Source organism: Eschscholzia californica, unplaced genomic scaffold (genome assembly GCF_041429995.1).
Source record: "Eschscholzia californica isolate CP2 unplaced genomic scaffold, dmEscCali1.0.p SCAF_3, whole genome shotgun sequence".
NCBI lineage: Eukaryota > Viridiplantae > Streptophyta > Magnoliopsida > Ranunculales > Papaveraceae > Eschscholzia > Eschscholzia californica.
Window position 1 is genome coordinate 57211795 of NW_028238420.1, and position 27478 is coordinate 57239272.

A 27478-nucleotide genomic window follows, 5' to 3' on the forward strand; every position below is an offset into this window, starting at 1 on the left:
ATCGACGAGCGATTGCATAGTATAATTGAATTGAATAAACCCCCACCTTCAAAAAATCGAAATAGACAACCCCAGGGATACCAACTGAGCTCTGAGTAGATGTTGTATCTTAAACTTCTTTCAGAGTAAGACTCCATTGGAATGCTACTTTATCCTTGAAACAAACATATACCATAAATCCAACAGATACTACACATGCCCAAGATGTAAGACTGCAGAGGCAAACAAATAAAGCCTTTACATTTCTCTAATGATATAAACTAACAATAACTATTGTTTTACTTCTCCTGTCTCAGTCATCTACTTCCTAGCAATTTTCAGATTCATCATCAATGAAGAACACTCAGAATGTAACTTGGAAACATGAAAAATAAAATGATCAAAAATTTCATCCCATGTCTTTGTTTTATAGGGGAATCAAATGATAGGTTAACATAGGGAAGATAAATTACATAGTTAACAACATATCGGAAAGAGTATTAGTAAGTAGGGAAGTTGGGATCAACGTTGTTCGCCCAAGACTCTAATCCACCAACGATATCCTTTGCTGATGTGAACCCATTCTTGTGGAGATAATCAACAGCTCTCTGTGAATCGTTACCTCTTCTGCATATTACGTAAAGTGATGGACTTGAACCAGGACTTAGACCTGTATGTTCTTCCTCGTTTTTTAAGGCCGAAGATATTGTTGATAATTTGGTTTCCATTTTTGAGAATGGAATGTTTATGGATTTGGGCAGAGAAACAATCTTGAAATGGTGCTCAGGACGAACATCGATTAGTATATGAGCTTCTCCATTAGTGACTTTCTCTTTGTATTCTTCACTGCTGATTCTAGCACTGTCTGGAAGTAGTTTTAGCTTCAACGGCGTCTGTAATAAAAAAAACAAATGCTGGTTAGCGCAGAGAATGAGAAAAATTCCCCATCTAATCGAAAACAGGGAGTTAAAAGCTTCATATTGTCATGTTTTGCTGCATATCAAGGAATTGCAATGTCTAGAATAGCAATTGTGTCCCAGACGGGCGAAACCAGGAATTTCTAACAGGCCTAATGGATGGACTGAATCCGTGCTAATTAGTGTTAACTGTTTGCCCGGAGGTATTTGCACGAATTAGGCATGTTAAAGAATGACATGATACGTAAAGATATTCTTTCACACACAAGTCATTGAGCTACCACATGCACGTCAGCATCAACAAAAACTAGGCCATGCTTATATGTGGAGAAGGTGGAGGAGAGTAATTTGTAAAAAGTGCATTACTAATGAAACAGTGGTTCGATTCACATAAAGAATAAGAACATGATAAGGTTTATAAGAATACCAATATGATGAGATGAGAGTAAAGATTTATGTACTAGTTAAAGTTATAGTCAAGCAGATAACATGACAAAATGTACAGAGAAACAGAAGCATTACCGTAGACAAGGGCGTTTGAGTAAACTTTTCATAGTCAAAATCTTGGAATATCTGCGGCGTGAAGCCTGAATTTTCTCCACATGCTTCACAATTCACAGATCTCCCTCTTATCTTGACCTAAGAAATGTAAGATATGTTAATCAGTATATGATCACTTGAATGATGAAGGATACTTTAAAATACGAAAATTTTGAGAAAGAAAACTAAATAGATTCCTTCAAAAGAAATGACTGAAAAAACACAAGATAACCCAAAAAAGGACTCCCATGGTTGCCAACATTTCGGCCCATGTTAATGTTTAAGGAATTATTCCCCGATGAAACAGGTTCAAAATTAATGGAAACTACCGAGGGATATATAGCTTCCACCATTGAAACTTCTTTTATCTTTCGATTCTTAATAATGCCAAAAAAGAATTATGTTTTTTAGTTAATCGAACAAATATTGCACGTATTTGTAACAGTTATGGCAGAGCATAAAAACATAATGCCCTAGAAATAATTAAAAAATGGCTAAAGCAGAAAAAGCTTGGTAAGTGCAGGGAACAAGAAACATACAATTCGTATTCTTGCTGAAAAGGCATCAAAAAGAAGCATTCGGCCTGAGAGGGGTTCACCAATAGCACTTGCAACCTTTATAGCCTCTAGGGCTTGCAAACAGCCGATCACGCCCGGGACTACGTAAAAAATTAGAAAGGGCATGAAATCTCAGCACTTACTTCAGGGGACCAATAATCAGAATGATAGGATCTGAAGGAGCTCAGCATTGGGATTCATAAGATGCATCATAAATCAGTAGCTTACCAACACCTAGAACGCCACTATCCGAGCATCTCTGGCAAGCTGTTGCTGGCGGTGGTGTTGGAAATAGGCACCTATAGCATGGACCTCCGTTGTAATTGTAAATGGTTAGCTGCACAAAAGATTAATGAAAATTAAGCAAAATATAAGTCAAAGAATAATACCTTAAGAATGATTAGTCAGTCCATAAGTACGATTGTAGAACAAAGTTCTACTCATTCAACCAAAAATATATTTTAAATGAAGTATACAGAATCAGATGTACACCAAATAATGAACAGAGAACCTTGTAAACTGATAATGGGAGTTGAGATCATTTTACCTGCCCTTCCAATCCTACTGCAGCGCCAGAGATAAGAGGCTGAGAAAATTAAAACTGGAGGTAAGAAAACATAAACATAGCATTTGACTACCAAGCTATTTTTGTGTTATGGTCGAAATAAGCAAGTTGATAAGATTAAATGCTAGCGCAAGGAACAGATGAGTCCTCAACATTCTAATATATCACATCTTTCTCTAGTTTAAAGTCAACCTCCCTCAAGTATGAAACTAAAGTAGCAGTTTTATCTAAAGCTACATTCATACCAAGTCATAATATAACATTAAAGCATTATTCTGACTCTGACACGATCTAGTTGTTGTCAGGTTTTCCAGACAAACACTAAATATTTCCGCAAAGTCTTCGAAATATTTGATTAATATTCTCTCAGACATTTTAACTGATTGGTAGATCAGTGTGCAAAAACTCAAATCAGTCATTGGCCTCTTAGAAAAGACATCTTAGTAACGTATATAACAATGGAAAAAGTAGATAACAATTAACAGAAAAAGAACATGATATCATCTTCCAATCTTGAAAACCACTATCACAAAATTACTGGCGAATATATTTAACTTCAAGCTTTCTACAATAGGACATAGAAAATCATCTTCAGTGACATGCAAAACCAAAGAGCTAACTACCGCCTAAGTTTCAGCACAGATAACAAATATGAAGGGAGTGAATTCTCCAGTTACCTTTCCCAACACAACACAGCAATCACTGATCATATACCTGCTAGGAGCATTATCTGTTGCATCTACGACTATGTCATATCTAGGAAACATCATGAGTCATGGAAATCATAGCATAATTACTGTAATTGTATCAATAAAGAAAATACAAGCAATGAGAGATAAAGGTTGCAAGTAGCAAGCATTACTTATGTATGTAAAGGATACTTGCTCATAATTTCCAAAGCATTAGATGCTCGCAAAGCTTCTATGTGTTCAACTATCTGAATAGAGGAGTTAATCCTGGGAATGAAGAAATATATTACATTCAGATGGAACTTGAAAGCAACAAATATCAGTGTGAAAGCACTGAGTCGTTCTTTATGATTTTCTACGAACACTCCATTACAACTTGATTCAAGCTATAGTTCATAAGGAAAAAAAGTGGTACATACGCACGACAAGCAGCAGCAGCAGACTTTACTTTTGATTGACCAATATAAGCTTCACCGTGAATAATCTGCGAGTAACAAATACAAAGTCTAATAACCACAAGCAATCAGTCAAATAAACTATTTTGAAGTTCGGAACAAAGCTAAACCACGATTTAGATAGTATATTGCCGCAAATAATAAACTTAACGAGGTCAAAGTGCTTTAAAGCTGGGCACAACTATATGCACAGAGTTACATAGTAGGAGCCTTAAAGGTCAAGGGTTCGAGGCACACGCTGAACAATTCAGAAAAAAAAAAAAAACATAGTAGGAGCCTTGACTGAGCCGAATTATGTCTAGCCCATATAAGCTCGACTAATTGCATGACCATTCAAGTGGATCCAAACAAAGGGTCATCTCTGAGAACATCAACATTAAGTTTGATTCATCTGATGCATGATAAAGATATACCTGCCGATGCAGATTATTGAGCTCCACGACGTCATGATCTACAATACCCAAGCGACCTGAGAAAACAAAATACAAACATTGATAAGTTCCAAAATCAGAACAAATAAATAAGACCATCCGACGATAGAAGAACATGATATTTACAAGGCACCCCAAACCGATTAAAACGTATACTTACGAATTTCATTTATAACCCTGAAGAATGATCAGGGAAATGTGCTTTTATTAATAAACCATCAAAAGTCAAAAGGTCATACAGATAACAAAAACTTAAGCATAGCTATTAAGAAAGGTTAGTCAGGCTACTGAAGAAGTGAAACCGAAAAGTTACAGCCAGTACATTACAACATAAAGAGCTATAAAAATCAGGTCTTTTTCAGTAGAGAAAATCATACCAATTCCACAGGCTGCAAGATACAACAAGGCAGGTGATCCCAACCCTCCAGCTCCAACCACCAAAATCGACGATTTCACAAGATTGGACTGCCCTACAATCAATAAAAGTAATTTAAGCTCCTTAATTAACAGGTAATTAGGGACCGAACACACATATATAATTACACAATAAGATCAATCTGAACTCAAAAGAACTTCTTTGATCAAGTTTACTTTGAATCAAACTAGAAGAAAAATTACAGAATATCAATGAACTTGCTAAAAACGATCTAAAATTTCAATTTAAACAAACAACTTTCAGTAAATTCTTGATACACAAATTAACAGTTTTCAACTAAAATTCGTGATTAAATTTATAGAATCTATTTGAAATAGTTCGAACTGATTAGAAGTGAAAAAAGTTAAACTGAAGAACAAAAAAGGTCATACCTTGAACTCCAAAAGTAGGAAGCAACAGATGGCGACTGTATCTATAAATCATATCCGGTGATAACCCATGTTCTAAGCTTAAATCAGTGATCGACAAAGGAGTAGAAGAACTAGAAATTGTTTCTTCTTTGGCTAATACTTCAGTGAGCTGACCTTCAAGAACTGAAATTCGATTCTCAATTTCCTTTTTATCAGCTTTCAACTTCTCGAGTTCTTGAAGAATCAGAGATGAGTGAACTCCGTTAGACTCCATTATTAAGGAGAGAGAAAGTTTCAGAGTGAGGGTTCCTGTTAAGGCAAGTTTTAGTGAGAGAAAGTGTAAAACCCTAGTTGATGCAATTGGCGGGGTTGAGCATTTTATCAAAAGATGTTGATTCTGAGGATTACTGTCTATTCTTTAGCTGCCAATTGCGAGTTTCGGGTGGAAATATTTGAGAATAAATGACTTGGTCAAATAGGTTTGATTACCTCATGTCCTCGTCCCCGACTCCCTCTAAGACTATGTTTGGAGCGCCCAAATGGAATGAGAATCGCATTGTGATTCATAACGTGATTCACTATTTTAGTTTGATACTTTGATGTTTGATCTGACCAGAAATAAGAATTTAATTCCTGGCAGATTCTTGATTTAATGTTTATGAAAATTGATCCTTGATTTGTTATTTGGTTCGTGCAAATTGTAAATTTTTGTAGAAGTATTGTAGGATTAAAAATTAAATCGATTTTGATGGTAGGTGTAGGATAGCTTTCGGATTTTTAAATCCATCAAAATCGAGATGAACGAAAAATAATGTTTGATCTCCGTCAAAATGCCACCTACACCGAGAATTATAAAAGTTAAATCTATAAAAATTAACTTCATCTTCCCGTACTAAAGCTTTCGGGTAAATTTTTTCTTTTTAAAATAGTATGAAATAGTTAGAATGAACAAAGAACGAGAGAGGGAGATAGAAGGAAAAAAACTAGAGAGAGGTTCCTTTGAACGAGATAGAGTTGCCATGGAGGCTAAAACCCTAGGTTTTTAGTTTTTTTGGTTGTGATAAGGATGATTTTAATATTAGTCACTCCAATATTTTATTGACAACAACTTTGTCCTTAAAGACTAAAACAAATCAGATAGGGGGAATGTGAATCATAAATGCACCCCTCCCTGTGTTTGTTATTACCCTCTTATGGGGAAATCACATTTCCAGATGAATATGATTCCTCCTGTATTTTCACAAGCTGAACAATAATTTAGATTGTGATTCCTACGAATCACACTTCATTCCCAAACCATTCTCACGCGCCAAACATTGTCCAACTGTTAAAGGCATCTCCGTCGAGACAAAATTGAGAGACCGTTTGTAAGTTAAGGGGGCATCTTTAACACGTGGGAGGTGTCTTTATAGCTTCCCCTCTTTTTTCGAAAGGGAAGTTTTGGCCCCTTATAAGAGCTTTTCCAATGCAAAACTCAAAAGAAACTCAATTTCTCGTATGTGTCAAGGCTCAATTGAGTTTTTCTTTCCTAAATATCGATATTGAGATCCTAAATTTAAAGACATCTCCAATACAACACTCTAAAAACTCAAAAATAAGTTAAGTGTCATTTCCTAGATGTGTAGATTTGATTTTAATATTGAGTTGTCAATTTGAATGTTGTGGAGAGATGCTCTAAATTTAGAGACGCCTATAAAACTTACCTATAGGGAAATACACTATGTGCCATTGGGGAGGTATACAGGGGGAGGACAATAGAAGCCTTCATCCTTTGAGGTTTCTAAGGAATAGAGTATATATAGAAGGTTAAAATTAAAACAAAAAAAAAAATATTTCATTGCCTCGAAATACGATTTGGTGCATAGAGCCCATGTTTTGGATTGTATGTGGATGACTTCAGGTGAATTTTCTTATGCGGGATGGGTTTATGGTCCTATTTGGGCTCGTTTTTCGGGCATAGAACCAAAATTTTCTTTCACTAACAATCAGAGGACGGTTTCTAAATGAAAACCATTGATCCTGTTTATGATGGTTACGGGGTCTTCGCAGAATGACAGAGGTAGTTGTGGTGCTAATGACAGAGGTAGTTGTGGTGCTATAGTACGAGAACACGATGACAAGATAAAAAACAAACACATTGATGTTTAGAATTAATTAAGTAGGCCTCTCGTCAATTTGGGTAAAACTAAATTGACTTAAAAGTCTTCATGTCCCAACTAAAACTGTATGCCCCAAAGCATCCACCTTATACACAGCTACCCACAGTTCTAACACAATTCAAAAATAATTCATCAAATATGACCAAAGAATATTTCATCAAAAAAAAATATAACCAAAGAAAATATGTTCATGACATATATCCATCCGTACAAGTTAAACCTAGAAAACATAATGGGCAGGAAACACTTAAACCATGAGTAGTAGAATTACACAAGTAATAATATGTTATCATACCCCCACACAGTTCAAAGAAGATAATAAGATAAAACTGATTTTTTTTTGTCTAGATATCTAATCACAGAAACATTTTACCCATGAAGTGACTCTCAGAGTTTCTGGATTAGGACAGAGTTGGCAAGTCCTGCTTGTTCAATTGTTTGATTCACATCAGTAAGTTGCTTGGGAGGAAAACCCACTGTCTGCAACTGATAACTTCTCGCTCCTCCTGGCCTGGAAGCATCGATGAAGGCACGAATATCACTGATGGTATGATGATAATTGAATCGGGCAACCATCCGTGTCCCATCAGCTAAACGAAGTTGAACCGAGGTTGAAGGCGAAGCATTATCTACGATTAGACCCATGGTTGGGGCCGGAGCACTAGAGAGAGGAGTGACTGCAGATGTTGGTTCAGGGGCGGTTGTGTTGCTGCTGCTACCTAAAGTTCTCCCTACACCCTGAAATGCAACTTTCGGTTTCTCTGGTTCCTACATTAAAGTTGCAGAAGAGAAATGACAAGAAAAGCAAGTCAAGCTAGGAGAGAATGACACAAAAAGTTTCTCTCATGACCAAAAAGAGTGACAAGTTGAGGAAGGAGTTAAGTACGACATACAGGGCAGTTTCCTTCCCTCCTTATGAGATTAACGCTAATTGCGGACTTCCTGTCTGCGGGTTCAAGCTCTTTTGGGCACTCAGACTTTCTAATGCTCTGAATTCCATAAGTGATCGATCATCATACATAATATAAATCAATATAAAGGTATAAAATATAAATTTTAGTCAATGTGTAGTAGTTTAAGCATAAACAGCAATTATATCTTCAGCTATAAGCCTATAATAAGTTCAGGCTGAGTTTAGCCTAGACTTACAAGAGCAACCTCATAGTTTCTTACTTTCCTCTACAATGAAACATAATTAATTTCATTCCGAAAGTCCAGTTTATATTATAACTCGCAACTAATGGCCAATCTAAGAATTATGTTGTTAATAATAGGAATCTGGGCCCATCGAGACAGCATCTTCCAAATTAAAACCATGAATATTTTATTGAAACCCAGCTAGACTAAGCAACTGGTCATAGTATGGATACTGATGTCGGTTAGATGAGTGAGGTGTTAAGGTTAAAAAGGATTCATTAGGTGTACCCAAGCTTATATCTTGATATACACGCTTCATTGCAACGTACTAAAAGTTTTTTTTTGCTTTTGGACTGCTATTGTTTGGTACCGGAACTCCTCTGCCTTTTATAAGTTAGAGAATACTAATTAAGAAAAAGAGAGGGGGAGACCCCTTTTGTCCTCACAAAATGGAAACGAAGCTCCTATACATCAAGGCTTTAATAGGGTTCTAAAAGAAACAGAACAGGAGTTGTTAGAAACTCAAGATTTGGAGACTTAACAATGAACTGTTTTTTATTTGAAAGATTTGCTAAAAAGTGGACTTAGATTTTCTAACAACAGAAACAAGCCTTGATTAATAGCGCATCATAGAACTATCGTATACTTAGCAATTTTATTGACTCATGCATATTCAATTTTCTAGTGAGACATATCATTATGAGTTAAACTAACTAAGAGTATAAAAATCATAATTAAGAAGACAGATTGATGTTACCTCCAAGAAAGATTCATTTTCAGGGTCATCCAACCTCCTCAGAGGCCCATCATTCACAGTGAATCCGTTATTGTAAAAAACAATGCTGTGAGTTATAGGTTCTGGTTGCTGAGGGTTAGACGCCGCCGCTGCTACAGTTTCTCCAGATAGAAGTCTACCAGTCCCAGTAAAACTTCTCGAGCTTGAAGATGGATGAAGGTTTTCAGTAGACCCTTCCACGGCTCCCAATTCCCTAGCTTGATTAAATATTGCATCAACATCGTTACCTCCTTTAGAAGAACCCTGTACAACCATTCCACTGCAATAAAAACGGTAATTTTTATATGCAAGTTAGTCAATGAAAAGCACTATACAGGTTTCTATTGTGAACAAGAAACACATCCTAAGTTAATAAAAGAAACACACATTCCAAACAACAACTCCAATTTCAGTTACAGGGATCAAGTAAATCAATCAATCACTCAATCGGGCGAAATTCCATTACAGTCATAACTCAAACAGTCAAACTCGTAGTAACAATTCATTTTATCAATCCAAGTAAGAAAGATCTCAACTAGCATAAAACTACAGATCACCCATTGAACTAAACTTTGCAATATATCTAACCCTAAATCTATCTGTAAATATAATTCCAGGGTTCTTTTCCAATCTAAAATTTAGGTTCTAGAAACCCAACCCCCAAAACTGATAAATTTTCAGCAACATGTTTCAAGATAATAGGGTAATTGGAAACTGATTAATCTCTAGGGTTTTTTTTTCCGGAAAAAAGATTAAAATCTGAAGCAAAACAATCCAATCAGTTATAGGGTTTCCAAATTCAAGACAAGTATTATCCGTTACGATGAAAGAGTATGAAGAGAATCAATATACCTCTTCTCGCCGCCGGTGAAATACTCCTGAGGACCATCTGAATCACTATCAGAATCAGGACCAGAAGGACGATTCAAATCAGAGAGAGTACGAATATCTCCAGGACGCCTAGCAGAAGGTTTCACTGGTTTTTTGTCTGGTCGAGAAGCCATCGACTGAAAACTGGATGAAATTGAAGGTTGTTGTTGGGTAAGAGATGGAACTGGAATTGATGGTGGAGATGGAGAATCGGATTGGTAATTAGGGTTAGTGTCGGTGATGGGATTATTGTTCTCTAAGAAAGTAGAAACAGAAGAATCGAGATCCCAGTTATGACTTTCTAAGAAGAACAGAGCTTCTTCTGGAGAGGAAGTTGTGATTTCACAAAAAGTTTGAACCAAGATTTTGTTTTCATCTTCTAAATTATCCATCACTAAAAGTATATTATCTTAGGCGTTACTACTTTACTAATTAGGTAAATTATATAGGTGTAGGAAAAATTGGTTGGAGTCGGTCTGGGTTAATAAGATTATTCACCATAACCAAAATATAAAGGCCACCGCTTTGGGGAAAGTTAAAAAGTTTCCGGGGAAGACGGTGGAAAACAAAAAAAAAATCGATCCAAACGCGCCTTATCTCTCTTCTCCGGCCAACTCTCCCTCTCCGACAACCGTCGACCGGATCTCACTCTCTCCTCTCTGGCAACTCTTCTCTCTCTCTCCTGTCTGTCTTCTCTCTCTCCTCTCTCTATTTTCTATCTTTTTTCTTTGTATTTCTCTCTCTCCCTCTAAGTTCCGGCGAAGGGACACCAAATGCACCTTATCTCTCTTCTCCGGCCAACTCTTCTTCTCCAGCCAACTCTCCCTCTTCGACAACCACCGACCGGATCTCACTCTCTCCTCTCTGGCAACTCTTCTCTCTCTCCTCTCTGTCTTCTCTCTCTCCTCTCTGTCTTCTCTCTCTCCTCTCTCTCTCTTCAATCTTTTTTCTCTGTATTTCTCTCTCTCTCTCTAAGTTCCGGCGAAGGGAATGGTCCCTTTGCCGGAACCGTTCGTCTGGATCTGGAGTCCAAATTTAGGCGAGCTTCGCCTGGTTCTACCAGACGAGGGTTCCGGCGAAATTCGCCGAAATTTGAAAAAAAAAATAGAGGAAAGAGAGAGAAGATAGAGGAAAGAGAGGGATGAAGAGAGAGAGAGAGAGAGAATATAGAGGAAACAGAGAGATGAAGAGAGAGAGAGAAGACAGAGGGATGAAGAGAGAGATGGATGACCGGAGTTGTCGCCGGAAATAATGGCCGCCGGAGTTGATGTTGGTGAGAAAGAAGATGGTGGAAGAAGAAATGGGTAGTGTTTGGAGGAACCAAAAAAAAATTGTTTCCATCCCAGAAATTTTGCTTATTTCCCCAAAACACCGGCTAATATAAAACAGGTCTAATTGTCAAAAACAACTCACTTTCTACTTCCCATTTACACATGTAATTTTATCTTTGAACGTCACATATGTAATCTTATCTTTGTACGTCGCATAGGAGTTGCTCTTAACCAACCCAAAAGGACACTATTTAAACTTCCATACTTAAGAAGAGAGTACAAAAGTACAAATATAGAACGCCCAAAAACGACATTACAAGTCTTATTTGATCCGTTGCTAACACAAAGTAAATGAAAGACAATGCATCTTAATCGAGTCTTTTTACTTCTTGAGAAAAAATAACTCTGACAAAACTAGGTCTGACTACCACAAAATAAATATATCCTTAAGCTTGGGCTCCGAGCTCTAAAAGCAGAGTGTGGTTAAGGGCGTTGGATGCTGGACCATGAAATTGAATGGGACCTGTTCATAAGAATAAGTTGCATAGTTAGATGTTCATGGCTTCTATTCACTCGTGGCTCATATATGAGACCGTCTAAACAAATTCACTACATACCTGGATTGATGTATCGGTTCTTAATTGCCCACTCTTCTCGCAGTGATGCAAATTTTCTGAATGGTGCACCTGCAATTTCATCAATATTGTAAGTTCTCTTTCTTCGGACCATTACTCAAATCGATCCCATGTGAAACCCTAAGTTACTCAGCTAGTCAGCTCAGACCAGTGGGGATTGGGATTGGCCCATGTCCCATCCCACCCTCAACTGCTTAGAGCAATTCCTTGACATAAACTTTGTTGGCATATTTGGTTGGATATGGAACCAAGTAGTCACAAAATAATAAGGTAAAAGGGCGTAGTTGATACTACACAGAAGTCATGGAGTGAATTGTTGATGAGTAAGAGCATATAACAAATGAAGCTAACCATACCTTCAAGCTCCACCATTGCCTTCTTGATAACAGGCTTGAATTTACCTGAAATTATCAGGGAAAAAGATACCAGTTTGAAACATGTTTTATCGGTTAAATTTAACACTCGATGGTATGGAAAACAGGCTTCAATCTTACGATTGTAATTTTCGGAGAAACTAGTAAACTAAAAATAACAGGATATCCAGAAAATTGGGAGTCTAAGATTTATGATGAGAATGGATACATACCATGTCTCCTCTCCACATCCATCAGTGCAGTTAATGCAGTCCCACCTACAGTCCATTCTTCAACGGGAGCACTCAAATTTCCAACCTGGTAACATAATCACAAATGTTAGAAAGTAAATATACTGGATGAAGTAGCAATTTTCATGCGTAGGTGGTGGGTTTTTCCCTCATAGTCTGAATCTGAATTGTCCGAATCAAATGGACCCAAAACCAACCTAAACCAGCCATTCAGATAAGTCAGACAAAAACAAACATCCTGAGATCGGACTCGAGTCAATTCAGACATTGAGTCAGATTACAGATCTGACTTAGAGAAGGAAAAGAAACACTACCGTAGTTCTCAGTTTAAACTTTAACTAAAATAGAAATGATTAAAATAACATACTGAGGATATGAGCCCTGTCTTTCCAGCCTGAAGAAGTGCTCCTGCTGCGTAACCCAATGCATAGCAATAGGTAGAATCGAAATTTGTTGGCAGACCACATCTCCCCTCGTAACTGCAAGTCAGAAAGGAAATAATGTGTAAAGTTATCTAATAAAACACTGTAAAACACCAAATCTGGATCAAAGTTGGTCTAGCATTTAACATATAATGCTTTAAGGGTATCATTATTTTCACATTAACTCCAAGAAAGTAAATAAAGTAGCATGTCATTAACAATTTTCTGAGACATAATTTAAGCCGTTAAGTTGATAGTTACCCGAAAAAGTGGGATTGCCCTTTGAATTGTCCTTTGTATACACCTTCCTGCTTCCTTTTCTCCAACTCAGTTTCAACCATTTGGATAAGCATCTTTTCGGTTTCAATTTTGGCGACCTAAACGTGTAAAAAAGTTGAGCATTACAAAGTGTAATGACAATATGATCAAACTTCGACTTGTTGATGAATATTCACACATAAAGCAGTTACCTGCACATTTCCATGTGGGTCTCTTTCAAGCATCAATTGCTCCTGAATTGCTTGAGGCAAGAAATCAAAGAGCTGATGAGACTGATCACGGAGCTTGTTCTTCCATGCACCAGCTTCATCCACAACATCATGAGCTAGAATTTCATTCAGCTCTGAAATCAGTTGTTGTACCTGTAATAGTAAAATGGACAAACAGAAATTATTAAAGCTTTTTACATAAATGAAGATCAGTAAACATCATTTTATCAGAGATTCACAATTAGTAGCTAGGGTTTATTAAACCGAATTTTTTTTATAATAAGAGACTTAGTTATACCTCAGGAATGAAATCAATTAGACCTTCAGGAATGAGTATGACTCCGTAGTTGTAGCCAAGTTCTGCACGTTTGCAGATGACATCTGTGATGTAGTCTGTTACATTCTTTAAAGTTTGTTTCTTTTCAGCAACCTGCAGAAAGACTCAACGTCCATCAGAGAAACATTCAAGGGACAGCAACTCCATTAGAAGCTTGTCTTGTGAAACTGAAGAAGGATAGTAAGAGCACCTCTTCACCGATAATGGTGACATTAGGATGAGTCTGCAAAGCACACTCCAAGGTAATGTGAGAAGCTGCACGTCCCATAAGTCTTACAACTGCCAGACAGAAAATTGGTCATACAAAAAGTTTCGGGGGCTCAACAGGTTGCAAATAGAGTATAAGTGGAGGTAGAAGACATGGTCAGACTGAAAAGAAGAACTTATGACATTTCAAAGTCAGTAACTTGTTCTTTTCTGGTAAGCGAGACAGAAATCTTACAGTGATAGTACTTTCCAGTAGAGCGAGCATCAGTCATGACGTTTCCTATCATTTCTGCATATACCTGCATTTAAAAGTTTACATCAGAATTCTAATCACTGAGAAACACTGCAGTTATGCAGTCACAATTTTGAACAATTGATCACCTTGCACGCTGTATCAAATCCAAAACTAGTGGGAACTTCTTTGCATTTTAAATCACCATCGATGGTCTTTGGACATCCAATAACCCGAGTTTTTAAATTACTTCCCCTGAAATCAAAAGAAATAAGTTTGAATCAACAATGATGTCGTGGTGATAATATGAATTGACCATAACATTTTTAAATCTAACTGCATTGGCAGAATGGAAGTTATAATCGCAACAAGAGACAGTACATGACATTAATTGTGTAGTAAAAAATAAAACGATACAAAATTGTGAAGATACCCAAAGAAGACCACTTGTTGAGATTAAAAAACACTTAGACAGCTTGAGCATGTTATGAGGAACAATGAATAAGTCACATTGGTGAAAAGAGTGAACGAGCTGTCAGCTGTTAAAGACTCCAAAAGAAGTGGGTCGAGTGATTGATATAAAAAGAAAATATATGCAGGGCAGTTTTGCCGAAAAAAGCATAAGATAAAATAAAATGATGGACCATATTATTAGTTTTTCGGCCAAAATCAGTTACTTCAGAGAATCAACTGCAAACTGTCATTTATATCATGCGGGAAAAGGTAAAAATCATGGAAACTGCACCAGGCTAAACAAACTACATATAGAAAAATATATGCAAGCCAAACCCGTTGTGGTTTGTTCAGTTCAGTGCTTAAGAAGTGCAATAAGATATGAAAGGAAAACCGTCATTTTCCGTACCTAAAGTTTTCAGCAAGGAGGCATGCATTTGTGTTCGAGTCATCTCCTCCAATAACTACAAGCCCATCCAAATCAAGCTTCGCTGCTGTCTCTTGAGCTTGTTTAAACTGAAAATGATTCATAAGTTAGATTAAAGTTAATAGTCAATATAAATCACAGCAAACAAAATGAAAAACTCGTGTAAAAAGTGAAGCACCTGCTCCGGAGTTTCAATCTTGTCCCTTCCACTGCAGATCATATCAAATCCACCCTGCACCAAGTTTTTTGAGTTATATTACTAGCTGTTTAACAAGGAGATAGATTAAGTGATTGGCAACAAATGTATGACGCGTTAACACAGTGAGTGGCATATTGCAAAAGCTGACTGGCCTCTGTACACATTTATGATTTATCTAGTGATATTCATGATCCTTAAGTCATTTGTCGCAGTACAAACAAGATGTAGTGGTCACGGTAAAAAAATATAATATCATACCCCCTGAATTGACTGCAAGTCTTGGAGTACCAGACATGGTAAAAGAATACCAAGAAGTACTGTCCATGCTCAATGCATTCATGCTACGGAGTTTTTGCAAATTTTCACATCCAATGTATGCTAAAGGTATTTCTTTAAGTGCAACATTATGGATCAATTACTAATTAGCACACATGAACTTTAAAAATTAGGGTGTGATTGTTTTCAGCTACAAACTTCAAATTTCTAAACCTTATTTTATCAAACTCCTGCCTTGCAGGCCTAACAAGAAGTTGTCCATCCAGTAATGCTTTCTATGCATAAGTGGAGTATGAGAATTCCCCAAAAAATTACTGGGGTAGCCGGGATACCAAGGCAGAGCTGTAGATTATTAGGGTATACTGGAACAAGTATATTCAAACAGAGAATTAACCATCTAACTTTACCGACTACTATCTGAGTGTCTCTGCAGGAACAACAGTACACAAGCACATCTGTAAGAAATACACAATTTTGTTGTGATGAAAAGTCTAGACTATTAGTTCGATGAAAATTGAAGATGCCAAGACTCTTCCCCAGAGAACAACAATCACTGGAAAACTACCAGCAGATAGAAAATGTACCACATTAGAAATATTTGTTTCAAAATTAACGACATTAGAAATTTGAATCATGCAGTTATGCCGTTTCAAAAAAAATCACGCAGTTATGCATAAAAAATGTTCACCAATACTAATGCACAACAATAACAATGTGACAATTCCAATTGATGGCAGTATGCCACATGGATCATTAGATTTTAAATTAATAATCAAACATATTTGACATCCCTATAAATGTAGGTAGGCAAACAGGACCCAATAGGGCCAATACTAGAACACTTTCACGCTTAACCATTTTGCTTCTCGGACGTTTTATTTTAAATCTCTCAATCTTTACATGCAAACCAGACATCCCAAAGTGTAACAAATCTAACCACCTTCAGTTCTTCACAATTGTTAATGAAAAAAATATGACCAATATGTTCGCATCATAAGCAATAACACATTCAAGCATAAATTATACGCGTAAAAGAGAACAATTTCAGTAGGCTAGCCGCATCGACCATATCAATTCTAGATCTTTCTATTATACATTATGATTAATTAAGATTTCTTATTATTAGAGTTTCTAACTTTTTAAGAATCTCCATTATCTCTTAACAAGAATAAGAGCAATTAACAATTAAACAGAACCCAAATTCAGACCTGATTTCTGTAAGGATAGACGAACTCTGAATTCAATTCAACATATTTGCATTTCATGATCCCAGCAGGACCGCCCTTGAATCCATAAAGAGTACTTCCCTTCACTTTATCCTGCAAGTAATCTAAAGCCGAAAAAAAAAATCATTCTCCAAAACAAAATCGAATCTTTAAACACATGCAACACTAATCATATTCATAACTAGAATCAAAATCCTCACCAAAAATTCCAGAAATGACATTGTGTCCACCAGGAGCTTGGCCACCAGATAGCACAACACCGATCTTCAACTTCTTCTCCGATCCAGCCAATCCAGATTCACTTGGTACAAGTGAGGCGGAAGGTTGTCCGAATAGACAAGGGAAAAGCTTAGCGATTTCATCTGCCAAAACAAGTAATGAGATCGAGTGATGAATCGTTACGATCCATTGAATAATAGATCTGAAAAGTTAGTTACCTGGATTTCCAGCGGCGGAGCTTTTAGGTCCATCGACGACATTGAAAGGTTGTCTGAGAACGGAAGGAAGAGGAAGCGAATGATCTAGTCGGGAAACTTGTACTTCGCTGTAGAAAGAAGCGAGACGACTGGTGCGAGATTGTTTGGCGTCGGTGGCGCCGCCGTTAGAAGCCATGATTTCTTAGAGAGAAAGAGAGAGCGAGATTTTAGAGTGAGAAAGAAGAGGATCGGCAAGGCAAGTGCTCGTCTTTGGGATCTCCGTAGTGTTTATGTTCGTTGCTTTTCAAGGGAAGTAGTTGGCCTACGAGGGTAAAATTGTCATATAAATATTCCATTTTATTCGCATATTTCACCTCACGTGAAAATGACCGGCCCATTTTAAGCCACACATCTAGGTCCAAGCCTATTGAGTAAAAGCTCACGAAGAATTCATTCTGATTTTATGGGCAGGCACCAAAATTTTGTGGCAGGCTCCAGCATAGAGCAATGAAAATGAATTGTCTTACAAGTTACAACAGTTCTAGGTTTTCTTCTATTGATTTGAACTCCAATTACAAAATATGGATACATCATGAAAGGAACAATGTTAGTGAATTAGTATGATTTAAGACATCTTGAGCCTTAAGACACGACCCCATTTCCTGGGACTTTACTACTATCGTCGTTGTCTGACTTTAGTAACTACGAGAATTAGAGATCCCAAAATATAAGCAATGATGAAACAATGAACCAAAGAGAAGAGAAATGAAAGATAAAGGGAACGTTGACTTAGTCGAATAATTTACATTTTAACATCTATATAATAAAATATCTATATAATAAAACAGGTTGAAAAATGTTGACTGGGACAAACCAGTAGATAAATCTAACCGCCCATTTTATTTGATCTTTAATATTAACCGTTAGATTTATCACCTTCTCATCAAAAAAAATTATTTGTTAACCTCTATTAATGCGTTTTGAAGGAGTAGAATAACTTCTCAACCCGTCCCTTAAGTTTTCTCAAATAAATTCGCTCTCTTTCCATCTTCTCAACTCCCTGTTAATCATCTTTAATTTTCTCCATTAATTGACTTTAGCTCTCTCAAAGAAACGGTTCCCCCATGTTTCTTTTCCATAACTCTTCCTCCACCTCTTCATTATCTTGGGGTTTTTCTCGATTTGGGGATCAGATTTTAGTGAAGTTCTTTAACAAACCTAAAAAACATAACGGAAGGTGTTTTTTCTATTTTTCTTGAGAGTTTAAGAAACAACAAAATGGTAATTTTCTTATGAATTGCAGGAAGTTATTCTTTTGATGTTCAAAGTATACTTCTTGCTCACGAAGTGTATGAAGAAATGCTTCATTGAAGAAATTGCAGGAAGTTATTCTTTTAATGTTCTTCTAGCTCACCAAGTGTATGTAGAGATGCTTCATTGAAGTTATGTTAAGGCTTTAAATTACTTGGTCAGTTTTACATTCACATCTTGCTGATGTTTTATAACATTTTCTTGATGATTTCTTTTTCTTTTTTGCAGAGGTTGTGACTACTACATTTTCTTGATGAATTCTTTTTCTTCAAGTCAGAACAACTTATCTCAGTAAAAAACTCTTAAGGCCTTGGAGACGTGAGTTTATTGTTAACTTAGACACTCCAGAAATTATATAGATAGTCAGGATAAGTTTTTTTGTTAATTTACTGTTAGTTTTGCTATATAGACAGTCCAAAAGCTAAACCATGAGTCCGCTTCGGGTCTAACGGGTGTCCAGACTAGCCATTGTCTCAGATTGCGACGGGTACGTAAGCGATCTCTTCACGCTCTTTGTTCTATTTCCTTTTGGGTTTTCTATTTAGTATTAGGGAAAACATTAAATGTTTTGATTGATGTAGTTAGCTGGAGTTGTTGGTGTAGAAGTTACCGGAGAGTCTGATGTTTCGTGTATTTTTTGTCATGATTAGATTCTTCTTATGTGTTTCTCTTATTGGGGTTGTGATTAGTAAATGAAGTTTTTTTTTATTTCCACTAATAATCTTTCTCCATATTTCTGGTTTTAGGGTTTAAAAGAATCAAGGTGAGGACAGGTATGATTCTGATTTCTTTAGCCATGTTTCATAATTTAACTTGAAGTTTAGTGACTTCAACTCTCTCTATCTCTATGCTTATGATTTCAGGTTCACTAAAACCTAAATTCTCTTTGTTTGTAATTTAAATAGAAATAGATTACAATCTAAATGTAGGTTTTCAATCGATTCCGTCCCATTTTTCTTCAGTTATTGTTAGTCATTGTTTCAATCGCATTTAAGTAACGCACTTAATGAAAATCAAAATAGTTATCCTGGTGTTTGATAAAATGCCTTAACTACAATGTGGAAATTAATAAGAAGATTGAAGATGAAAATAATAGTCAATTGTTTTTTGGAAATGACGAGAGGAGAATCCATTCAAGTCCTAAACATCTTCATTGTAAAAGATAAGTTGCACTCAAACTAAAAACCATAGATTTTATTTTTTAATCTGTTGTACACATTTTTTGTTTGTTTGAGCTATATGATGATAATGACCAGCTTCTTGCTGGATAGTTAAATGAATGTAGTTTTTAAAATGCCCAAGTATCTGTATCTTGCAATATCACTCAAACACAATGATATAGGAAAAGAGTAGATGTTTATGTTTCAACTAATATAGCTCTACATTTTCTATCTATTTAGTTAGTAAGTTGATTAGTCTTTGGTTATCTTTGATTTTTATTTATTGTTACTTTGTTAAGACTTCAGATTTAGGATTGAGAGCATTATATTTGTTTTATTTTCTTCGTTCAGTATGAATAATGTGGTTTACCCTTTATCTTGATTTTCTGCACATATTCATCCCATCTACTTGATCGACTTACTAAGGGCAGGAGTGTGACTGAGCCAGCTAAAATTAATTTAACCATTTAAAGAAAATAATGCAGTGTTAAGAAATATATTATGCCATGTACCGTAGTTGCATCTGTTTGTATTTTTGTTTGGTTGATCTTACACTTCATGCCTCAATACTCGAGTCTTTTCACATTGAAATAAGAGAGAGATTAATGAGAATGCGATACATGCCTTCAACATAGATTCTTACATTGATTATTATACTATTGCCATATGTTGTGCTGTGCTTATAATTGTCGTACAAAGCTGAAATCATTCTCTTATGTTATTTGTTTGGTTGGTGCAATTGGCTCAAAAGGTGGATTACGTTGCTTGGATAGATATTTGTATTTTTTTTCCTGCTTTAATATTTAACTTCATGCCATATATTCTCAATTTTTGCGTAATTATTCATCCTCGAGTCATATTCACATTGATACAATGGAGAGATTAGCTAACAACCCTTGTCTCAAGTAGAGATTAACCCTTATGTTATTTGGTTGGTTGGTGCAATTGTCTCAAGTAGAAATTGGCCAACAACCCTTATGTTAAGAGGTAAGTCTTCCAACTTAAAGGTCGAGGGTTCGAGGCACACGCTTACCAATTCAAAAAAAAATACAATGGAGAGATAACCCTTATGTTATTTGGTTGGTTGGTGCAATTAGATCAAATGGTTGATTACGTTGTTTGTATATAGTGTTTGTATTTTTATCTGGTTTAATTTTACACTTCATGCCATGTACTCATCCTCGAGTCACATTGACATTAATACGATGGAGTGATTAATTAGACTAGAATGTATGCCTTCAACATTGAGTCAACCATAATTACTAATTCTCAAGTCTTTATGTGGCTATCTCAAATAATGCTTTCCATTTAGATCAAAGGTATAAATGGTGAAATTAGTTGCCTTTCGTAAAAGCAAAGATGATCTATCTGGCACCATACTTTTTATCTTTTACCAAAGAAGTAGATGGTAATTAATTTAAAGTTCAATAACTCGAGTATAATAGACCCTTTATGTGAAACCCAAATGAGTTGAAATGTTCTCTTTGTTTTTCAGGTCCAACTACCGTAACAAGAACTATCATTGGTCTTCAAATTAGACTTTCGGTGACGCAACAAACATCAAACATCAAACTGGTAAGGCCTACTACTAATTTCTTTCTTAGTTATTTTATAAAGAAGAGAAGCAGAAAAGCAAAATTTGAATGTTAAAAAAAAAATCTCAATTAAGAGGGACTGTTTTTATCCAATATTTTATGGGATATTTATTTATAAACAAATAAAAAAAAAAATTCCCTAAATCAAAAGCAGCAGTCTCCCTCTTTGATGCACTTCCCGTACCAGGTAATGTTCTTCTTATGTTATCGTCTCTCATATTTCCATCCCTTATTTCACATTTTTTTTGCTGATAAATTTCATTAATTATGCTTATATTCTTTATTAACCTTTAAATCTCTCACGAAAAAGACTTTAACTTAATTGAGTAATCTACTTTTTCTATTCTAATTAACGTTATTCTCACTCTATCGGCAGATGTCAAGCAGAGTTTGGAAAAGAAATTCGAAGAAGTCAATGAAGATTATCAAACAATGCTACCGTTACAAATAGTGTAATTTTTTTTTGTTGCAAATTTTCTAATGGACGTATCCGTTTCTAATTATTCCATAAATGTAAAGAAAGTATTTTGAATTCTGTTATTTGTTTTTGAACATTTACGCTTTGGTTGGGTCTATTTTTGGTAAGCGATCATCATTAATTTTGATAGCGGGAGGTCCAATACTTATAACACGACATCTGCTCAACAACAATGTCTGTGCCGGAGGCATGGGTTATATCTAGTATCATATAGGAAACCTTTTAATATGAATTACAAACACTACTTTCTTTTTCGAAATTTGACGTCCTACAACCCAAATTGCAAAATTACCTATAAACACACCTTCACTTCACCTTCTTAATTTTTACAAACGTTTGGCTTTCGAGAAGACTCACAAGGGAAAGGAAATAAGCATCAAATATTCGTCGTGCACATCGGACAACAATTCTATTGATACGACAATCCTACTTTCTGTATAACCCATAATTCTCTTATAAATCTCATAGCACATTCGCGGAGCACGTGAATGTCTTCGAAACTATTAATCTTCTCTTCAACATACCCCTTCAACATTCTCTTTCTTCTCAATATCTTCAAAAGTAGTACTACCATTCTTCTCCTCCTTCCAACTTTCAAGTTCCTTCGAACTATCATTTGAACCATTATATTGTTCAACCTTATATTGATGTTTCATAGCAAAAGCAAGAAACACCAAGAAATTCACAACTCCCAAAACTGCAAGCATCCAATAAAAGTTGTCTAACTTCCCTTTATTAAGATTACTTCTTATCCAACTTTTCTTTGTCACTTTAGTCACTAAAGACACTAATAGACTACTAACAAAGAAACCCATTGAGACAGTAGTAAGAAACAATCCTGTACTCATAGACTTCATTCTCTCTGGTGCTTCTCTTATAAAAAACTCGAGTTGTCCGACATAAGCGAATCCTTCGCCCGCTCCGACTAGAAAAAATTGAGGGACTAACCAAAAAGCACTTATTCTTATATTGTCTTGATTAGCAACCAATCTTCTTTGTTTTTCCACAATAGCTGAAGCAACCATACCCATAACAGAGAAAAATAAGCCAACTCCAATTCTTTGAAGACTTGTAATTCCTTGAGTAGTATGAGTGAATTTCCGAGCAATAGGAACGATAAGTTTTTCGTTAAGGGAAGTGAAGATTAAGATAGTAAGAATGAGAAAAACAGACATTGATCCTGAAGGAATAACGAAAGAGCCGATTTTTCGATTCATAAATGTAGCTTGTTCAATTGAAAATGTTGTCATTTGAGAGTAAACCGTCCAAAATAAAATGCAAGTAGACCAAATTGGGATGAGTTTTAGTACCATTTTGACTTCTTCAACTTGTGTTACTGTTGAAACAAACCAAGAATTATATGTCCCATCTTCAGCTGTCTTTGGTATATCTATTATTGCTGCCCTGTCTAGCCACCTAATTTATCACAATAAAAGAATGTTATAAGGAAGCTAGCAAAGTGAAATATATGTGGTTTTACATGAAATTTTAAATGAACTACATTATCGGACCACATGATATAGCCATTGTTGTGAAAAAAGAGGTTGATACTCACGAACGTTTTGTTTCAAATTTTGTACGTGGGTCACAGATATGGTAGTTGAAGTGATAATGGTAGCGTACTACCGATTCATCACTCTGAACATATTTGTGACCCATATACAATGGCATCTGCGATGTCACGCGGTTTGCTATTATGATAGGAAAAAACTATATTGAGGAAATCTTACCTAAGTCTTTGGGTATGAGAAACCTTAGCATTATCATACTCATTCAATAGGCTAGGATGAGAAGGGTGAGGCAAATTTCTCTTCTTACATGCCAAAAATATCACCCTCCATATAATGGTTAATGGACTTCCTCTAGGCTTCCTTAACCGGTAAAATGGTGTTCCAGCGAGCAAAACAATAACAGCAATAGCCATCGCCCCGGCCGATATCCCATATCCACAAGCTCTCCCCACATTATCTTGTACATAAACCAGAATCGTCGTAGCAAATAATGACCCAATACTGATGCAGAAATAAAATCTATTGAAGAAAAAGAGCATCGCTTTCTGTTCTTTAGGATCATTTAGGTCGAATTGATCTGAACCAAACCCTGACACGTTTGATTTTATACCTCCACCACCCAAAGCAATTACATATAAGGCGATGTATAGCAAGGCAAGTTGGTGGCCATTGGCTTCTATGCACTGATGGTGTTGCTTTCTTACCTCATCGCATGGTGGAGGTCTCATACTTGGAATGCTTGTTGATACTGTTAATAAAACCGCTCCCTGGAATTAACAACATAACGGACATTTTAAAATGATAAAAGCGATGTTGTAAAGTTCCATTACTCATTAACCATAGGTATTATAACAGATTTTTTTTATCGGAAACACATTATAACGGTCACAAATGGCATCAATAGTAATAACAATCAGTCGCCAGTCGGTCTAATAGTAATTCACGTTATAAGCATCGAGCTTTGGACTTACCACTGCAGTTATGGTAGAAAATATTGCAACAGTCAAGTACCGGCCTAGTTTTGCATCAGCCAAGAAACCAGCAAGAAGTGCAAGAAGATTGAGAGTACCCATAAAATTGGTGACTATAGTTGCCGATTTTGATGTTGGAATATGCAACTCTCCGACTAAATAAGTCACTAAATTCATCGAGATACCAACGACACAAACTCTTTCTGCAAGTTCGCTTCCTAAAACAAAAACACATTAATCACAAATTAGTACTAAATAACTACGAGCTACAAATTAATGAGTTTCCAGTACCACTACCAATACATCAATTATCTTATATATGCACAAAAAGGATGTAGTGATGGAAGAGATCTATGGTCATTAGCAGGAATTCAAACATATACCGACGAAAATATTACTAGGCTAACTTTAGTTGGAGTATAAAGTATACTACCAATACTTGCCTTTAGAGTTTGCATCATTTCTATTAGAGTAGCTTATATACATCACTTATCTTATATATGCACAAAAATGATGTAGTGATAGAAGACTACCTAAAATGAGACCGGCTCCAAGCCAGCCACCACTACGAGATTTATCTATAGGTTTTCCACGAAAATCCACTACACTTCCATCGTCTTCACCGTCGACATGGGTAACCGCTGAAACCTGTTAAAATCGAAACAAATAACAAACAACAAGAGAAAATTGTCAAAAAGAGAAGAAGAGGAAGAGTATCTAAATTTAGACTTTGATAGATTGATATTACAGCTTAGTTACCATATTCACAGGGAGAAAGTAAGAAAAGGGATGAAATGTGATGAGCTACTCAATAGGAGAATGATTACTAATGTTGGTTGATGTGTGAGCTTTTAAAGAGAAATAGTAGGGGAAGAGATAGGAAGGAATGATTGATTAATACATTTATATATACATCTATAGAGAGAGTGTGTGTGTGTGTGTGTGTGTATGTGAATGATGTGATATTGAGAAGGGGTGTAAAGTGAGTAGATGCTTTATTAATACCACATCTTCTTTTGTGGTGAAGATTGAGGAAGCTAGGGACCATGCACATAATTTATGGCCTTATCTTTTTATCATAATGATCACTATAAAATGACAAAATAAACCCAACAAATAACTTAACCATATATGTGCACTTGGTGGTTCTAATAATGTCTTCAAGTAATGCAGTGACTACATAGTACAATAGGTCACTTTCATACCCCCACAAGGTTAAAATTACATGTTATATATTGTCCTGTACGATAAAAGTTAAAAAAACAAATCGAATTTTGAAAAAATTCTATCATCTTTAACCAATATTTATTATTTCTTAGAAAAATACTAATGTTTATTCTTTTCTCTTGACTGTTTTCCTCAAGTTTAGATATCATCTTATACCTGTCTACATTAGGAATGTTTAGATATCACTATTGTAGTACCAATTGTATTCCTCAAGTTTCTTCAATTAGGTCACTTGTCTATGTACATATTCTTTCTTTTCCCATTGTCTTCTTCGTCAAGGAAGAGGCGTAAAAGGATTGTATTTGTACCAAGTTATGGACTTTTTGATAACATCCGAGTTGTAGGTATTCTTTATTTTATTCCCATGTCTGCAAGTGCAAGAAAGATGAACATGGGAAAAATTTTAGGTCAAGAAGTGTCACATCCAGGCTCAAGCGCTCGTTACTTAATGCATACTACTTAAAACTTAAAAGCTCTCCTGCAAGCGACTAAATGAATAAAAGAATAAACTTTATATGTGCGGGTGGCTAAAGAGAACTTTGAAAGTGTGACTCTCTGGCCTTAAATCTTGGCAGAAGGCTATAATCACTTCTCTAATTAGTTCGTGCACCTACCCTACTCTTTCATGGTTCTACTTCAACTATTTTGTATTAGAAATTTACTAATTTAGTATTCTCATTATATTCATTGAGATTCACTAAAATGTGAAAAGGAGACAAAAGATTCATCTATAAAGGTAGGGTATGAAACCCCACCAAATGAATAAGGTTAGAAAAATGTCAAATCCAAAAATTGATTTTAGGGTTATAATATTCAAAATGATTAAGTACTTTATATGGTTTAACTTACCTAATTCCCTTTACTCATTTCTGTCCGACAAAAGAACAAAAAAAAGAGTAGGCAGGAAGAAAGTGATGCATCTCCTCATTGTCCTCAAGCACAGGCATCAAATCCAAATTCAAATTCATTCCATATATTGGAATCTTCATTAACACTGAAGTGCAAGACTACCAAATGAAAATTCAGTTTTTATATTATATATTCGACAAGTTAGAGCAACACCTAGTCCAAATGAACATTATAATTTTTTTTTTTGTTGAACTAAATGAAAATTATGATTGGTAAGGGAAATTCGATTCTCATATTATATTGGATAATTACCTATTCCAAATCAAAATTATACTTGGTAAGGGAAATTCAATTCACAATTCTCATAATTATACTCGATTAGTTAGAGAAATTAAATGTTTGTATCATTGTATGCTAAATCTCCTGGTAAATTATAGAGAGAAAGAGAGAAAGGGAATGGATTGGTAGTATCGTAACATCTGTAGATTTTTCATCAACGACACTAACAACGATATTTTTACATTTTTGTCAATTTCGTAGAGTTTGAGTTTTTAATTAGGATCTTGGAACATACTTTCCTCGTTCTCTATACTATGCATTTCTTTGATATGGCAAATTAATTGAGCAAAGCATTGGAACTTGGTGGGTTTTTGAGGAGAGAGAAGGTGTCGAGTGACGTCAGCACTGCGATTCCTTTTTCTCCTTTTTCCCCAAATCGTAACCCTAAATTCTGAAGCTTCTTGATCTACTTCGAGAAATTTCGGTTTGGACAGCAAGAAATTACAACCACAACCAAAATCAATTCCTTACAAATCTCAAAGAATCTATCATAAGAAAAGATAGGTTTCAATAACTTCACCTAGGGTTTCTTCATCTTCATTCTATTTCCAGTAACCCTAGGAGCGATTCAGCATCCTAACAACTAGAGAAGATGCAAAGCCTAAAAGGATCTAAAGATGTAGTGAATATTCATGAATAGAATCACCTGGCTATCCTCTTCAGATCTTAGTTTTCTACCAGAGGGAAGTCCTTCTGAATCTTATCTCTTTTAATTTTATTGTCTTTGTAATTTCTATCTTCTTCCTCCGTTTAATCTAGACGAACCATAGTTATGACTTTCTCAGATCAGGCTTTTGATCATCTTAAGCCATTAGAGACCAATCGCCTCTTCTAGTTATCTTTTTGTAGTATTTCTCTTACAACCTTTTAACACATCTATACTGACCTATAGATACACATTTAATTTGTCTTGCATGTCTATGTTAATTCCTCTTTTTGTGATTAGCTGTGCATCGTTAGAGGTCGAGCTTCGTGCTCATCTAA

General features: G+C 35.7%; 4 protein-coding genes across 4 annotated transcripts; all 4 read right to left on the reverse strand.

The window, feature by feature from the left end:
* Positions 1–219: 219 nt before the first annotated feature.
* On the reverse strand, positions 220–5496 carry CNX5 (co-factor for nitrate, reductase and xanthine dehydrogenase 5). Its single transcript, XM_086669267.1, has 11 exons — positions 4941–5496; positions 4511–4603; positions 4116–4171; positions 3667–3731; positions 3440–3514; positions 3236–3314; positions 2541–2579; positions 2222–2330; positions 1976–2094; positions 1419–1535; positions 220–872 (listed from the first exon to the last, which is right to left on the reverse strand). The coding sequence occupies exons 1-11, from the start codon at positions 5191–5193 to the stop codon at positions 480–482; spliced, it is 1398 nt and encodes a 465-aa protein (XP_086525393.1). The 5' UTR covers positions 5194–5496; the 3' UTR covers positions 220–479.
* Positions 5497–7217: 1721 nt separating this feature from the next.
* Positions 7218–10540, reverse strand: LOC147552294 (plant UBX domain-containing protein 4-like). The gene is made up of 4 exons (XM_086669269.1): positions 9843–10540; positions 8973–9270; positions 7972–8067; positions 7218–7846 (listed from the first exon to the last, which is right to left on the reverse strand). Exons 1-4 carry the CDS (start codon positions 10250–10252, stop codon positions 7466–7468), a joined length of 1185 nt encoding a protein of 394 aa, XP_086525395.1. The 5' UTR covers positions 10253–10540; the 3' UTR covers positions 7218–7465.
* Positions 10541–11379: 839 nt separating this feature from the next.
* LOC147552295 (pyrophosphate--fructose 6-phosphate 1-phosphotransferase subunit beta-like) lies at positions 11380–17430 on the reverse strand. The gene is made up of 16 exons (XM_086669268.1): positions 17075–17430; positions 16838–16999; positions 16620–16741; positions 15115–15168; positions 14919–15025; positions 14206–14311; positions 14060–14123; positions 13808–13896; positions 13579–13710; positions 13263–13433; positions 13054–13169; positions 12738–12849; positions 12353–12437; positions 12123–12167; positions 11749–11817; positions 11380–11654 (listed from the first exon to the last, which is right to left on the reverse strand). The coding sequence occupies exons 1-16, from the start codon at positions 17247–17249 to the stop codon at positions 11578–11580; spliced, it is 1686 nt and encodes a 561-aa protein (XP_086525394.1). The 5' UTR covers positions 17250–17430; the 3' UTR covers positions 11380–11577.
* Positions 17431–21772: 4342 nt separating this feature from the next.
* On the reverse strand, positions 21773–25046 carry LOC147552296 (Major facilitator superfamily protein). Its single transcript, XM_086670759.1, has 5 exons — positions 24839–25046; positions 24613–24727; positions 24080–24297; positions 23328–23875; positions 21773–23013 (listed from the first exon to the last, which is right to left on the reverse strand). The coding sequence occupies exons 1-5, from the start codon at positions 24839–24841 to the stop codon at positions 22113–22115; spliced, it is 1785 nt and encodes a 594-aa protein (XP_086526885.1). The 5' UTR covers positions 24842–25046; the 3' UTR covers positions 21773–22112.
* Positions 25047–27478: the final 2432 nt, after the last annotated feature.